Source organism: Erinaceus europaeus, chromosome 1 (genome assembly GCF_950295315.1).
Source record: "Erinaceus europaeus chromosome 1, mEriEur2.1, whole genome shotgun sequence".
NCBI lineage: Eukaryota > Metazoa > Chordata > Mammalia > Eulipotyphla > Erinaceidae > Erinaceus > Erinaceus europaeus.
The window spans coordinates 157,727,458-157,743,069 of NC_080162.1; the positions used below are offsets into that span (position 1 = coordinate 157,727,458).

The 15,612-nt window shown below is 39.2% G+C and overlaps 1 protein-coding gene across 1 annotated transcript in view; it reads right to left on the reverse strand.

Annotated features, from left to right (window-relative positions):
* LOC103122411 (protein kinase, DNA-activated, catalytic subunit) overlaps positions 1-15,612 on the reverse strand; it is a 94,175-nt gene that overhangs the window by 75,946 nt on the left and 2,617 nt on the right. Inside the window, exons 2-10 of the mRNA XM_060202189.1 lie at positions 15,131-15,258; positions 13,333-13,540; positions 9,740-9,918; positions 7,119-7,287; positions 5,693-5,758; positions 4,002-4,074; positions 2,857-3,005; positions 1,317-1,454; positions 980-1,099 (exon numbers count right to left, since the gene is read on the reverse strand). Coding sequence (XP_060058172.1) covers positions 980-1,099; positions 1,317-1,454; positions 2,857-3,005; positions 4,002-4,074; positions 5,693-5,758; positions 7,119-7,287; positions 9,740-9,918; positions 13,333-13,540; positions 15,131-15,258 — 1,230 coding nt within the window. The remainder of the gene's footprint in view (positions 1-979; positions 1,100-1,316; positions 1,455-2,856; positions 3,006-4,001; positions 4,075-5,692; positions 5,759-7,118; positions 7,288-9,739; positions 9,919-13,332; positions 13,541-15,130; positions 15,259-15,612) is intronic.

Below are 15,612 nucleotides of genomic sequence, written 5' to 3' on the forward strand. Positions count from 1 at the left end.
CTCGAACCTGGATCCTTATGCCAGTCCTTGCACTTTGTACCACGTGCACTTAACCCGCTGAGCTACCACCCAATTCTCTCAAGCATCACATTTCCATCACCTATTTCAGTTTCAGTCTTGTGTCTGTAGCTGGTTAATGTGCACCAGACTGACATTTCCCACATATGTATTTGTACTCTATGGTGTACACCATAGCATGAATTATTTCCTCTATGTTTTATTGCAGGACACTACTGAATAAACATTTGAACACATACTTGAAATTTTATAAATGATAAAATGGTGACATAAAACTAAAGCTAGTTAACAAGCTGACTACCAGTCCTACCCATTAAATTTAAAATGCTGGTAAGGGGTGGCTCCTTGTTAATTGACAAATTTGTTTATCAATCAGGTTTCAGAAAATGGAAACAGTCACTAAATGAGGACTTCTGTACTTTCTCAAAAATCTACTTTAGGGCTTCCTAAATCAGTGCTATTATGTAGACCAATGTTATATGACCAGTACAGCAACTATCTAAAAGAGTAAGCTACTTTTCACATAGCAACAGTTATACCAGCTTCTTTTATAAACCAGGTAGGTTAGCAGTCACAGGAAATGTGGCCTGGGAGGTAACGCAGTGGATAAAGTGTTAGACTCACAAGCATGAGTTCCTGAGCTCAATCCCCAGCACTGAATGTGCCAGAGTGGTGCTCTGGCGCGCTCTCTCTCTCTCTCTCTCTCTCTCTCTCTCTCTCTCCTTCTGTCTCTCCCCCCCCACTCAATTTCATTAATAAATGTTTAAAAGAAAACTGGCAACATACACACTTTATACAAAGTTGATTTCTAAACCCAAAGAAGCTAACTTATATGTTTTAAAAGAAAGCAAAAATAATGCTGATTAAGTAGATTAATGTGAGTAATTTATTCAGCAAAATGTGGGATTCTTTTTTTAAGCGCACATACTTAAACATTTGAAAGAAATAATGAATCACTTACTTCTTCTGTGTTAATAATAAGCTTGGCTAAGAAGAGACGGATATTTAACGATGTGGATGGGTTCCCTAGTTTATCATGAAGAAATTTCATCCAAGGTGGGAGACTTGTTGGCACTGAACCCTGAAATAGTACAGTCAAGATTAATGTCAAAACCAGTAAAACAGCTCCCTATTCTGATCTCATGAAAGAACAATAACACAGTTAAGACATAAGCAACAACAGCAACACAATGCCTATCTGACATGGAGTGTGGATTAGCTTTTGACAGTAATTCCTAACTCTTTAACTTGATGACTAGTTATTAGGGGGGAAACTGTGAGGTCAGCAGGGAGATGACCTCTTCTTCTTTTGGCAGGATCTGACTTCTCTGCATGTGCTTGATGAGGGCGGTCATGGTCGCCATACACTCATGTTGATTGAGTTCGTCCATTTCTAACTCCAGGATATCGTCAGAGATCATGGGGTCTTTATGTTCCTAGAAAGAAAAAAAAAAAGAATCTAAGAAATGCACTGTTGAAATTTCAGTGTGCAAGGCATTCTGATTTGAGGGGAAAATATTTGATAGCAGTATCACATAGGCTTGTTATATTTTCTTATAAAATGAGTAAAAAATAAATAGAACTCCTATCTTCCTTACATTCTAGGTTAACATATCTAATTTGGACACCTGAAATATATGTTAAAAGGCACTGTTATTTATAAAGATGATGATGATAATTTGTTGTGGCTAAGGATTCACCATTCTGGACCAACTTTTTCCAGACAGAGACAGATTACTCCTGTGGTATACTGGAGGCCCAAACTTGAGCCTCATATATGGCAAAGTAGCTCCTGGATGAGCTCTCACCAGTTCCAGTAAAATGGTTTCTTTTTTATTGCCATCAGTGTTATCGATAGGACTTGGTGCCTACACTACGAATCCACCATGCCTGATGACCCTTTTTTTCTTTTTTCTTTCTACTTCTATTAGATAGGATAGATAGAAATCGAGAAGGGAAGAGATGATATAGAGGGAGAGAAAAAGAGATACCTGCAAACCTGCTTCACTGCTCATGAAGTATCCCCCTGCAGGTGGGGAGCGGAAGTTCAAACACAGGTCCTCAAACATGGTAATGTGTCTTCTTAACCACTTGGCCGAAGTAAAATTTTTTTTCTTTTTTATATTTATTTATTCCCTTTTGTTGCCCTTGTTTTATTGTTGTAGTTACTATTGTTGTTGTTACTGATGTTGTCGTTGTTGGATAGGACAGAGAGAAATGGAGAGAGATGGGGAAGACAAAGACACCTGCAGGCTGCTTGTGAAACGACTCCCCTACAGGTGGGGAGCTGGGGGCTCGATCCGGGATCCTTACGCCAGTCCCTGTGCTTTGCACCACCTGTGCTTAACCTGCTGCGCTAACACCAGACTCCCAAGTAAAATGTTTTTAAAGGGAAGACTTTTAATATATTTTCTTAAAATATTTATTTGCTATCAGGTTTATCACTGGGGCTCACTGCCTGCATGATGAATCCACCACTGCTAGAAGCCATTTTCCTTTTCCTCTTTTTTTTGACAGACAGAGAGGAGAGAGATAAAAAGAGATGTATCTACACTACTGCTTCATTGCTCATAAAGCATCCCTCTGCAAGTAGGGACCAGAGGCTTGAAACCTGGGCGTTTGTGCATGCTAACATGTGTACTGTACCTGGTAGAAGAGGAGAGACACCATAGCACTGCTCCACCACTCATGGAGCTCCTATGTTCTAGGGTCTCAAACCTGGGTTCTCATGCATAGTAAAGTGTTTGTCCCACCAGGTGAGAGCTATCTCCCCCAATATCCACTCCCTCCCCCACCCTCACCCCCCCCCAAACTCTTTAATATGTGAAATGTGGTTACCCGTCTCTGAAAGTGGCCAGTGGTGGATTTGTGATCTTGGGAACTGTATGAATAGCTCTGGACTCCAGTGGAGAAGTCAAACTGACTCATTTCCTCACTCAGGCTACTGTCAGCCAGATACGACAAGGAAGATATATAATGAGAGTCACCTGAAATATAAATAAGAAGAAAACATTTATTCAAACAGAGTAACAAATGCATCCCTCTAAACTCAAATTATGTTAAAATTAAAGGATTTCTAAAATAAGGCTTTCACCAATTTTGTGATTCTCAATTCATCTCCCAGACTAGCAAAGCAAAAAGAAATAAGAAGAAATATCTTTACTTACGGAAGTTTAAGACAAAACAAAATTAGATTAAACTGGATTCAATTTCTGTACATGTTGAGCAGAACTTTCTGCATTTAAAATGTTGATGGTGTCTGTATCTTGCCTCTCACATCTAACATAATGTGGGAATAAATGTGAAACACTAAAAATAAACTCAAATTATGTAGAGAACATAGAAAGCTGGTTCCAATTTTATCCCCATATCAAGAAATGCTGACAAAAAAGTTATGGAGAAAAAAATTAATCAAGGAGCATCTAGAAGATTCTCTAGAGAGAACCTATTTCTGGGTTGAACTTAGGCACAATGTCAAGAGTCATACTGGTATTTGGGCTATGAGTCTTCTAGGCAGAAGGAACATCCTATGCAAATTCTCTGGGGTAGAAGTGAGCCCAGCTTGTAATAGGGAAGGTGCTGGTATACTGGAGAGGAGTGAGAAAGGGCTGGACAGGCCAGCGGCCTTGGGCATCTCTTTCCTAAGGGAGGAGGTCTGGAGCAGAGATGAGGCAGGAAGAGGCTTCTATTTTAACACAGATTTATGACTATATCTAAGTAAGCTCCAGACATAATACATACAAGCCAATGAAATCAAACCAATCTTGCACCACACAGCAGAGACCCTGGAATTTTTTTCTGCAGCTAAAATTTAACTACATTTCTTTGTCTCTATCCAATACATAAATAAAATATTTGAAATAAACATTACCATTTGTCGCTAAAAATTTCAATTTTGCTGTTTTGCTTTTTTAAAGAATTATATCTTCTGTTCATGTAGCAGATACTGGCTATTAGTTTATATTATTTCAAACATATCGTACCTGAACCCCCATTTGTTGCTTCCCTGGCTTCTTTCCTAATTTCAATGTATCTTTTCTTTCTTTCCATAGGAACCTAGTATGTAAAACAAAGAAAAAATTAAAAACATTTTAGAATCATGTTTATGTGAGCTGCAATAGCTGTTGAGCAAATAAATAAATGTTGATTTTTTTTTTTTTTTTTTTTTTTAACCAGAGCACTGCTCAGCTCTGGCTTATGGTGGTGCAGGGGATTGAACCTGGGACTTTGGAGCCTAAGGCATGAGAGTCTGTTTGCATAATCATTATGCTATCTACCCTCTGCCTAAATGCTGATTTTTAAATAAGACTCCTAACAATTAAAACAAATTTAAAATAATTAAAACATCCATACAGACAAGGGAGTAGATATAAGGAGCACTTTCACACCAAAACCTGACAGACTTCCCGTCAGGACCCCCCAGGAATAGTGTGTGCTTAGCTCTTACCATTCTAACTGCATTAGTGAGCATTTCTGTTTAAGCAGTGAGCCTGAGTGTTGCATAGTGCTGCTGGTGTAAAGTTTAGAAGCAAGAGATAGCACAAGTGTCTGAATGCTTCATAAACTGGTAAGACTTATTGTTTATTTTATAGTTCTTTGAATAGATTCCTAGGGAGAATGTCCCTACTCTTGTTTCAAAGGGCACAAGGTAGGAACTATGAACATGAGTGTGTGACCCACCAGGACACAGCAAGGCCACAGCTGAGCAGGGGAAGGAGGCCTGGGTCAGTGCTGCCAAGATGTATTAACTCTGCATTCTGTCCAGCTTCCCCAGGCTGTGAAAGACTACAGCCACAACCTTCCCACCAATTGCTGGGGCTGGCTGAGCAAACTTACCTTGACACAAAACAAAAGCCACGCTGATCATATTTGCCAGAGGATGTACTCCAATTACAGATTTTCCTTGCTATCCCAAAACAGAACATTTTTATTTGATATAATGAGGTAAGCTACTCTTTAGGCTTGGAAAAGTACATATTTTTTCATTATAAACTATGGTGGGGCTCGGCAGAGTTGCCCCGAGTTAAGTGCACACATTACGGTGCACAAGGACCTAGGTTTAACCCTGGTCCCCACCTGCAGGGAAAAAGCTTCAATAGCTGTGAGGGAGTGCTGCAGGTTGGTCTCTCTCTTTCTCTCCCCTACTTTTCTTTAAATTTCTCTCTGTCCTATCAAGTTAAAATATGTATGTATAAAAATTAATGTCAAGAGCATTCCCACCCCCACCCCCAATAAAAATAACAAATTTTACTGTGCCTGCATGACAATCCCATTGCTCTGAGGCCATTTTTTACTTTTTTTTTTTTTTTTGATGGAAGAGAAGGGGTTAGGGGAGAGGAGGGAATGGGAGGGAAGGGAAAACGCTTGCATTATTGCTTTGCTGCTCATGAAGCTTCTCCCCTACAGGTGGAGCCTGAGGACTTAAACTAGGGTCACTGTGCATGGTAATATGTGTGCTCTACAGGATGCACCACTACCTAGCCTTGCACCTGATACTCTCTTAGAGATAGATAGATAGATAGATAGATAGATAGATAGATAGGCAGGCAGATAAACTGTGATGGGGACTGGGCTCAAACCTGGGCTGTACACATTGCAATGCAGTGCACTACATAAGTGAGCTATTTCACCTGACCTTTTTAACATAGAAACACCACTAAAAATGTTCACTCACCTCAATTTCCACCGGAAATGTATAGCACTGCTTCACATCTATCAGATTTTCAAAAATAAGCAAGTTCTGCAATCCAAAGAGACATAGAAAAATAGCTGAAGGGTAGGAATGCTTAACTTTGATGCTACAGAATTAGTAAATCACAGAGAAGTCATGCAACTTAGAAAAACACATATGCCGTAGGCGCTGCCATGTGAGCTGCTTGACACGGTACCAGCTTCACAGGAAGTTCAGCACGGCTGGACTCTTCAGGCCAAACTGAAACCATCTTGCCTTCTGCCATGTATAAGGCTTGGGATTCAGCTCTGTGTGGTCTTAATAATATTTACCTATGGCCAGGCTCAGAGCCTGACCAATAACAAAAGTAATGACAAAACCTGCACTGCACTCTGTAAGACTGATCATAATGGAACAAACAATATCAGTAATGCAGAATTTTTCAGGAGGATCCAACAGGAAAAATTGTTTTCCCCTTCATCTACACCACTTCCTTTAGTATTCCCCCTAAAATATAGAGAAAGATTGGTGGTTCCCACAGTGGAGGGGCCACCTTACATAGCATAATAAATGGAAAGTTATGGTACCTGCCTAGATACAATGGGCCTTTTAATCTACCACCCACCACTATGCTCCCAATTCCTTATGCAGGAATAGTACACAAGAACATAGGTCACACAGTGAGCATACACAGAAGATGGATTCCAACTGGAGAGCTTAACTTTATGGAGAGGCTGGCCAGGTCAGCACCACCTTGGTGCCTTCTCAGTAAGGAACAAAACAAAACTCCTTGATCAGACAATGGAACAGATTTTATGAAAAATGGGCTGCTCAATTTGCTTAAGGCTCCTAGAAACATAACAAGCTTGAACTTTCTATGAACCATTGGCTTCCGATGCACAGGGGTAAGAGAATGGCATAAACATACAGGTAGAATATTAATCTTAATCAATAGGACATCTGCCTAGCACACAGGTACAGGAATACCAAAAGACATAAAAACTGTGATGTGATCTCTAGGAGAAAAGTGACCCTGGAATGTGAATGTTCCACAAAGCAGAAGGTGTTCCCTACCTGTGCTGTTCGTACTTGGTGATTTTTGTTTTAATAATCAAAGCATTGGTGATTTTTGTTTTAGTAATCTATACCTTGGTGATTTTGTTTTAATGATCTTAGCCTTATGAGACTATAAAAATAAAGTTCTGCTTAAGTATGACAGAGATGTCTGCCTGAACTTGATTCAGCATCAACTCACTCATCTCTCTTCATTCTTCACTGAGGCCCTTCCTCCTTCAGGATACCCTAATAACCTGCTGGGGCTGGCCCCCAGCACACATACACATCCATGAAATCACACTTATTGTAATGTGTAGAATACAACATGAACTGCTACAATCTGATTCTTACAAGCCTGCTATGACAGACCTACCTTTTCTGGCTTTTCACTAAAGAGAAAGCCTTGGTAAAATTTTAGTTCGTTAAAGACACAGCAGATAAGAGCAATTGCACAGTTGTATGCGGCACAGTGGTAAATCCTTCTCCTCTCAAGTAGCTGAGTCTCCCCCGCCATGTTCTCTGTAAAGGCATCATAGCACAATCTGCAAAGGAGAGTCAGGTCGGAGATTTATTCATCTAAGAGAAAATCATTACTCAAGCCTACCAATGCCAGGTAACAAAATTTTTACTCCAATGACACGTTTTAGAGTGTCAGCCTGGTGCCTGACATGGTACTAAGCAAGAGGAACAAAGCATGTCACTGCACTCACATACAGCTCAGGGTAAAGGCAGCAGCCCTGCTCTGCACCACATGGTGGTGACAGTGACAGCGAGAGCACAGATCTGGGAAGAAAACAAGATGGATGGATGCAAGCCCAACCTAAGGAGTCACAAAAATGGTTTTGTTTCGTTTCCTCAATGAGGGTTGTCACTAGGGCTCAGCACCTGCACTATTCTCTGTTCCTAGTGGACTCTTTCTTCTTTTTTTAAGAAAGAGAACGAAGGGGCGGAGGGTAGATAGCATATGGTTATGTAAAAGATTTCCATGCCTGAGGCTCTGAGGGCCCAGGCTTATGTCTAGCACCATCATAACACAGAGATGAGATGCAGTCTCCCTCATTAAAATAAATAAGTAAAATACCAAAAACAAACAAACAAGAACAGATGGTAAGAGATCCAGGGACAGAAAGAGAAGAGCCAAAGCTGCACCACTAAAAAAGCTTCCCCTGTGAAAGTGTTCCGTGCAGTGGCCTAGGGCTTGAACCCAAGTCCTTGCCCATGGAAGTGTGAGCCCTACCAGGTGAACCATCTCCCAGCCTCTGGAGCCACAAAAGTTTTGAGATTAAAAAAAAAAAAATCTTGAGTTTTGGATGCTAAATTAACAAAAGGAAAATGTCTGTGGGCATGATGGGCAGAAACTAAGTGTCACTATTTAAGGGTTAAGCAGCAGTGCTAGCCATGAGGGGAGAGCACAGGCATATGTGCTACCGGTGGGGCTAGCTCCTCCTGCTAGCCTGAGGCCTGTGGACATCATCCTGCAGGGCAGGCGACCACCTGCCTTTGAATGTAGAGTCCTTAGTAGTAGTTCCTGTGGGACCTTTAAAACAGAACATAAGCTGTCTCTAGAGAAGGGAAATGAGTAATCAGGTCCCTATCACAGATGCAAGACCCTTTTGCCAGCAGTGCTGAGAGATCTGAGAGAGACAAGCCTGAGAGCAGAGAGATCACCAGGAAGTGGAGTGCTATTCTGGGGCCCATATACAGTGGCTATAAGAGGGGAGCAAAATGAGGTACTGGTTTTTGGGGTACCACTGCAGTCAAAATCCACTGCTGTCTGTTAACTGATCAGATATGCACAGAAGCTGGAGAAAGAAAGATGAAGGTAGTCCAAAATATGGCTCCACAGTCTTGATGCAGATACTCAACTGGGTCGTCTGGTCATTTGTTGAGAAGGTAAAGTAAGGACTAGGGAGCCAGGGAACAGTACAATAGTTATGCAAGAGATTTTCATGCCTGAGGCACCACCAAAAAAAAAGCAGAAGCTAAGCAGTGTTTCTATTACAAAAAAGCAAAAGGGTCGGGGTGGCAGGTGGGAGGGATGGAGTGCTGGCAAAGTAGCTCACATGGACAGTTCAACTGCTTTGTCATATGCATGGTCCAGGTTTGAGCTGGAAAAAGCTCTAACCCACCCACTGGAGAAAGCTTAAGTGCTGTGGTATCTTTACCCCTGTCTTTTTATCAAAAAAAAAAAAAAAAAAAAGCCTAGAAAGGGGAATGTCTAGTAAAGACTTAAAAAAAAAAAAAAAGACAGGTGTCAGGTGGTGGCACAGTGGGTTAAGTGCAAGGACCGGCATAAGGATCTAGGTTCAAGCCCCCGGCTCCCCTCCTACAGGGGAGTCGCTTCACAAGCGGTGAAGCAGGTCTGCAGGTGTCTATCTTTCTCTCCCCCTCTCTGTCTTCCCCTTCTCTCTCCCCTTCTCTCTGTCCTATCTAACAACGATGACATCAGTAACAACAACTACAACAATAATGAAAAACAACAAGGGCAACAAAAGGGAAAAATGAGTATTAAAAAAAAGTTAAAATAGACTAGCAACAGAAGTAGTGACTCATTTATTTTGGATATGCAAAATCAGACATGGTCCTGTGTATGTTCAATATTTACAAGGAGAAAACCTCATTAGAAAACTAGTTTCAGAGAAAATGTATTTCATTACTTTATATTTTTATAAAATGCTAACTTAAATTCAACACTCCTTTTACTCCCAATGACAGAAAAAACTAAATACAATGAAGTCCATCTTACTGAAAGTCACATCATACATTGAATTATTGAGAGGAAAAAATGGCAGGAAAAACAGTAAAGAACTTTACAGATTATAAAAAATATGTATGGCATGAAATACTACCCAGTTACACAGTAACATAAAAAATTCACCTAAGACATTTACATAAGTATTAAAAACTTTATACTTAAATACATTTATTCACATATACATTCAAAAAAATACATGCACAAAGTTATATACAATTCAAAGATAAAGTAAATCTTACTTAATGAGCATCTTTGTAAGTTCACTTCCTTCTGTATTAGATGAGCCATAGAAAGCTTGATTAATTTTGGATTCTTTAGAGTGAACATCATCTTTTGGAAGACGAGAATACATCACCTCTAGCATCTTATAATAGCCCATCTTCTTGGTGATTTGAGTATCAAAAGTTGATTCATTTAGCTAGGAAAAAGTCAGAAATGATTTTTTTTAAAATTATCTTTATTTACTGGATAGAGACAGCCAGAAATTGAGAGGGTAGGGGAGACAGAAAGGGAAAGAGAAAGGGAGACACCTGCAGGCCTGCTTCACAGCTTGTGAAGCTTTCCCCATGCAGGTGGGGACTGGAGGCTCGAACCTGGGTCCTTGAGCACTGTAACATGTGTGCTCAATTAGGTGTGCCACCACCCGGTCCCCAGAAATGATTTTTTAAAAGATCTATTTATTAAAAAGCAGAGAGAGAGAGAGAGAGAGAGAGAGATCCAGAACCAGAGCTTACTTCTGGCACATTCAATACTGGGGATCAAACTTTAGATGTCATGCTTGAGAGTCCAAGGCTTTTTCCACTGCATGATCTCCTAGACCATGCAAGTGACTTATCTTTCACCTTATTGAACATAAAAAAATATTTTATTGACTGTAACAACAAAAAGAGCTTCAATGTCCTTTACATAGAAAAATGTTACTAAGGACGCAAAATCAGTTCAGTAAGAGACAACTCAGTTGTCCAGGGTCTAGAATGTCAATGCTAATACTGATTACCCTAAAGAAATTTTCAAAAACAAACAATCAAAGGCACTGTTGAAGTTGGGGAGTTGTCCTGTTGGGTGGAGAACACACAGCATGCAACCTTGGCAAGTCCCAGATTCAGACCCTGATATTGCTTTGGTATCTCCCACAAACAATAAAATAAATCTTTAAATAAAGATGCACATTAAAAAGGTTGTAAAGTATAATAAACCAGAGTTAACATCATCTTCAAGGGGGAAAAACTGAAAGCTTTCAGGGAGTCGGGCAGTGGCACAGTGAGTTAAGCGCACGTGGCACCAAGTGCAAGGACCGGCGTAAGGATCCCGGTTCGAGCCCCGGCTCCCCACCTGCAGGAGAGTCCCTTCACAAGCAGGTCTGCAGGTGTCTGTCTTTCTCTCCCCCTCTCTGTCTTCCTCTCCTCTCTCCATTTCTCTCTGTCCTACCAAAACAGCAACTACATCAATAACCACAAAAATGTTAAACAACAAGGGCAACAAAAGGGAAAATAAATAAATAAATATTAAATTAAAAAAAAATAATAATAACTGAAAGCTTTCCCTCTAAACTCTAGAACCCAGACAAGAATGCCCACTAACACCATTATTATTCAACACAGTCTTGGAGGCCCTCACCATTGCAATCAGGCAAGAAAATAATTATCAAAGGTCTATATATTGGAAAGGAAGAAATCAAGTTACCACTATTCACTGACAGTATGATAGTAAACCTTGAGAATCCTAAAGACTGCAGTGAAAAACCATTAGAAACAATAAATTCAGTAGAGAGGGAGGATACAAAATTAACACCCATAAATCTATGGCATTTCTATATACAAATGACGTAGTAGAGGGAAGGGAATTTAAGGATTTAATCTTGTTTTCAATCTAACCCCCATAATAAAATGCCTCAGGTGAGTCTCACAAAAGAGATGATTCTTTACAGTGAAAACTACTGAACACTGTTAAAAGACATAGAAAACGATATAAAGAAATGGAAGAATATTCCTGGTACATGGACTGGAAGAACAGATATTGCGAAAATGGCTATTCTCCCAAAAGTCATCTACAGTTTTAATGCAATACCTATCACGACCTCAATAACATTTTTCAATAAAATTGAACAATATACCCCAAAACTTGTGTGGAACCATGAATAGTCAAGGCACGTCTGAGGAAAAAAAGGATAAAATAAAGGTATCATACTCCCTAATTTCAGTTTATATTACAAAGCACAACTGCATGGTGCTGGGGAAAAAAATGCAAACTGAGATCAATGGAATAGAATTCAAAGCTGAGAAATAAGCCCACACATAACATATGACAAAGGGGCCAACGTCATTCAATGGGGGAATGAAGGCCTCTTAAACAAATGGTGATAGCACAATTGAAAAACCATATGTAGAAAAATAAGGCTGTATCATCCTTTAACTTTATGCACCAAAATGAGATCAACTTAATGAGATGACTTAAAGATCTAAATATTAGACCAGAAAGTCTAAAATATTCAGAGGAAAATAGCAGCAAGACACTGAAGGATCTTAATATCAAAGACATATTGAGAGCTGTGAATCCATGGGCATGTGAAATGGAAACAAGAGTAAATAAATAGGACTATATCAAACTCAAGAGCTTTTTACATCAAAAGCAAATCACCCAAAGGCAGATTTGTAACTGTGAGATGCTATTTTATATATCACACATCAGACAAGTGATTAATATCACGCATCTACAAAGAACTAGTACAGCTCAACAAAAAGAAAACAATAACCCAATAAAAAATGGGCCAAAAAACTCAACAGGCCGTTTTTCAAAGAACAGATACATATGGCCCACAGACATATAAAGAAATGTCCCACTTCACTTATCATTCGAGAAATGCAAGTCAAAAAAACACTGAGCTTCCATCTCACACCTGTGAGAATGGCCTACATTAACAAAACAGGAAACAAGTGTTAGCAAGGTTATGGAGAAAATTAGGACTCTTCTAACACTGCTGATGGGAATGCAAACTTGTACAGCCCCTTTGGAAGACAGTATGGAAAGTCCTTAAGCAAATAAAAACGGAATTACCCTATGGCCCAGCAATAGCAGTCTTAGGCATTAACCCAAAGGACATGCAAACACTTATCCAAAGGTACATATGTACCCCCATATTCACAACTGCATTATTCAGTGGCCAGAGAGTGGAAGCATCCTAAAATGCCCACCAACAGATGACTGGCTAAAGAAGTTATGGAATATATTCCCCATGGGATACTACTCTGCAATAAATAAAATAAAATAAAAGATACTGTATTCTTTGGGACAAAATGGAGGAACTGGAGGTGATTAGGTTTAGTGAAATAAGAGATAAAAGACAACTACCAGGTGGTTTCATTCATATGTGGAATCTAGAGACTGATACACATGAACCTGCAAAAAACAAAACAAGCAATCCTGTGACCCACTAAAGTCTCACACACACACACACACACACACACACACACACACACACACACACACACACACACAAAGTTGGTGATAAGGAATGACTTTTTCCCTGGAGTCTATGGTGCTAGTACAGTCCTGGCCACACCCTGATTTCAGCTTAGTGAAATGAACTTCTCATTTGGTCTCCAGAATGATCAGAGAATCAATCTTTTCCCTTGTTCTAAGTCAAAATTCTATGATTTGTTACAGAGGTCTCAGGGTAATGACAGATCTTATTTAACTACAAGTTGCCATAAAATGTAGAGCTAGAGCTCTGGGAGCAGTAGAGATCAACGGAGTAAACACAGGACAGTTTCTAATGGCACAAGTCAAGGAGGTGTGTCAAGTCTTACTGGTATTTTACAACAGAGTATGATACCTTTATAAACCTGGACTTCAGCACACTGATGGCATCCACCACAATTTTGCTAAAAAAGCCTCTCAAAGCCTCCAGGCTACAATGCCACAACAGAGTAAGAAGAGAACGGTCTACAAAAGCCTGGCGGGTGGCATTTGAAAGTAGGTCATCCCTCTGGAACATTCTGTAAACACTTTCTAGAAGGTCTAATTGTGCGGCACATGAACTCCTAAGGGAAAAATAAAGCAATATAAACATCCATGTTTTAGACAGCATTTTATGAATGCATATTACAAAAAAAGGATATATAAATGTCTATGATTTGAAAAATATTATAAAGATTTTATGTTAAACATGAAAAAGCAATTGTACATGAACCATACTGTTTTACTCATCCCCAGGAAGCTCCACAGCATATTCATGCTTTACGAAGTATTTTGAAAATACTTTCAAGTCTGATCTTGTTTAGAAGACATCTGGAAGATTTTGGAGTTCTAAAGATGATCATATTTCCAAAATTCAAAACTCATGGAATATGATCTAAAACTTTTCATCCCTAGACAACAGAAGTAATGAATCATTCCTATTTTCAACACAGACTCACAGACATCTGGTCTTCCATTTTCTCACCTGGGAAATAAAAATACCTGGATGATCACTTTCAGGCTTTTGCCTATAAATTTATGAGTTAAGAATGCAGGATCAGTTTCCCTATAATAATAATAGGCTAGAGTTATCATCACAATTCTTTCTAGTTCTAAAATCCCAATTTTCTAAAAAAAAGATATAAACCAGGACAAAAAAAAGAGAAATAGAAGGTAATTCAGCAGCCCTTACATTTTATGACTGAACTTTTACTACGTGCTACCTGGCCTTTCAGTGTTCATTTGAGCACTGTTCTTAAGGAGCTGTCTGCTACAAAGCACTGTAGAGCTACATGAGTCCCTGCTCTAAAACATTCCTCGCCTGGTAGAGCATTTATGTTACCATGCATGTGTACCAGGATTCAAGACCCTGGTCCTTACTGACAGAAGAAAGCATTCATAAGCAGAGAAGCAGTCCTGAAGGCATCTCTGTTTCCTTTCTTTCTCCCCGTCTCTTTCATCTGTTGTCAGAGGAAGGAAAAAGGGAAAAAAATGGCCAAGGGGAATGAACGGTGGAGCCACACAGGCAGTAAACTCCAGTGACCACCCTACTGGCAAAGAGAGAAATTCTCTTACATAGAAATCTAGAAGAGGGGCCAGGCGACGGCGCACCGGGTTAAGTTCACACATTACAGTGTGCAAAGGAAAAACAATGGCGGCCAACAGAAATGGCTTTGTAGTATCAGCATCATGCCCTAGCAGTAACCCTGGTGACAGTAAAAAAATAAAAATAAATAAACATCTATGTATGTAGATATATGTACATTTATATGATGTATGTATACAACAGAATTGTTTTTAGAGATATATAAAGAAATATTTATAGATGAAATGGCACAATGGCAGGGGTTTGCTTTAAGCTAAACTACAGGAAAAGGGAAAAAAAATCTAAATAAAATGAGAAGGTAATGTCTGCTCAACCTGGAGCAGACAATTTATTTACAATTTCATCTTTAGCTTGGGGTGTATTTCAGACTCGTAACAAAAGTCTTATGTTTAAAAATAAATGCAAAATAAAACTAAGTTTGAACGGCAGAATGCAACTGCTACTCAAGATTTTTTTTTTTTAAGAACAGAGAAGATAATTTCCCACAGGAGTAAATAAATAAATAAATAAATAAATAAATAAATAAAATACATGTGGTTCCCTGGAAAACCAGAGTAGAATGACTTACTTTCGAGCAATCTTTCTAAAAGTGGACTGAAATAATTCTTCCATAACATGAAGCTTTTCCCGACAAAGGAGGTCTGTCATCAATTGCAATAATAGAGGACTTTGAGATAATTCCAATGCATCTAGAAACTAGAGGGAAAAACATAACATAATTATTAAAGATGTTAATGGATTTTAACTTATTTTAAACATCTGGAATAAAAAGCAGAAAGGAACAATTATACATTTTTTTCTCTTAAAAGAGACCTATGTAAACCTTATGTTTATCACAAAACTATTTATAATAGCTAAGATTTAGAAATAGCCCAAGTGTCCAACAGTAGTTGAGCGGTTAAGGAAGTTGGAATCTCTACACACAATGGAATTCCACTCAGCTGTATGAAAAGATGAGAGTGTCTCTAGCTACAGTACAGCTGGAACTTGAGGGAGTCATGTTAAGTGAAATAAGTCAGAAGAGAAGAACAAATACAGGATGATCTCACT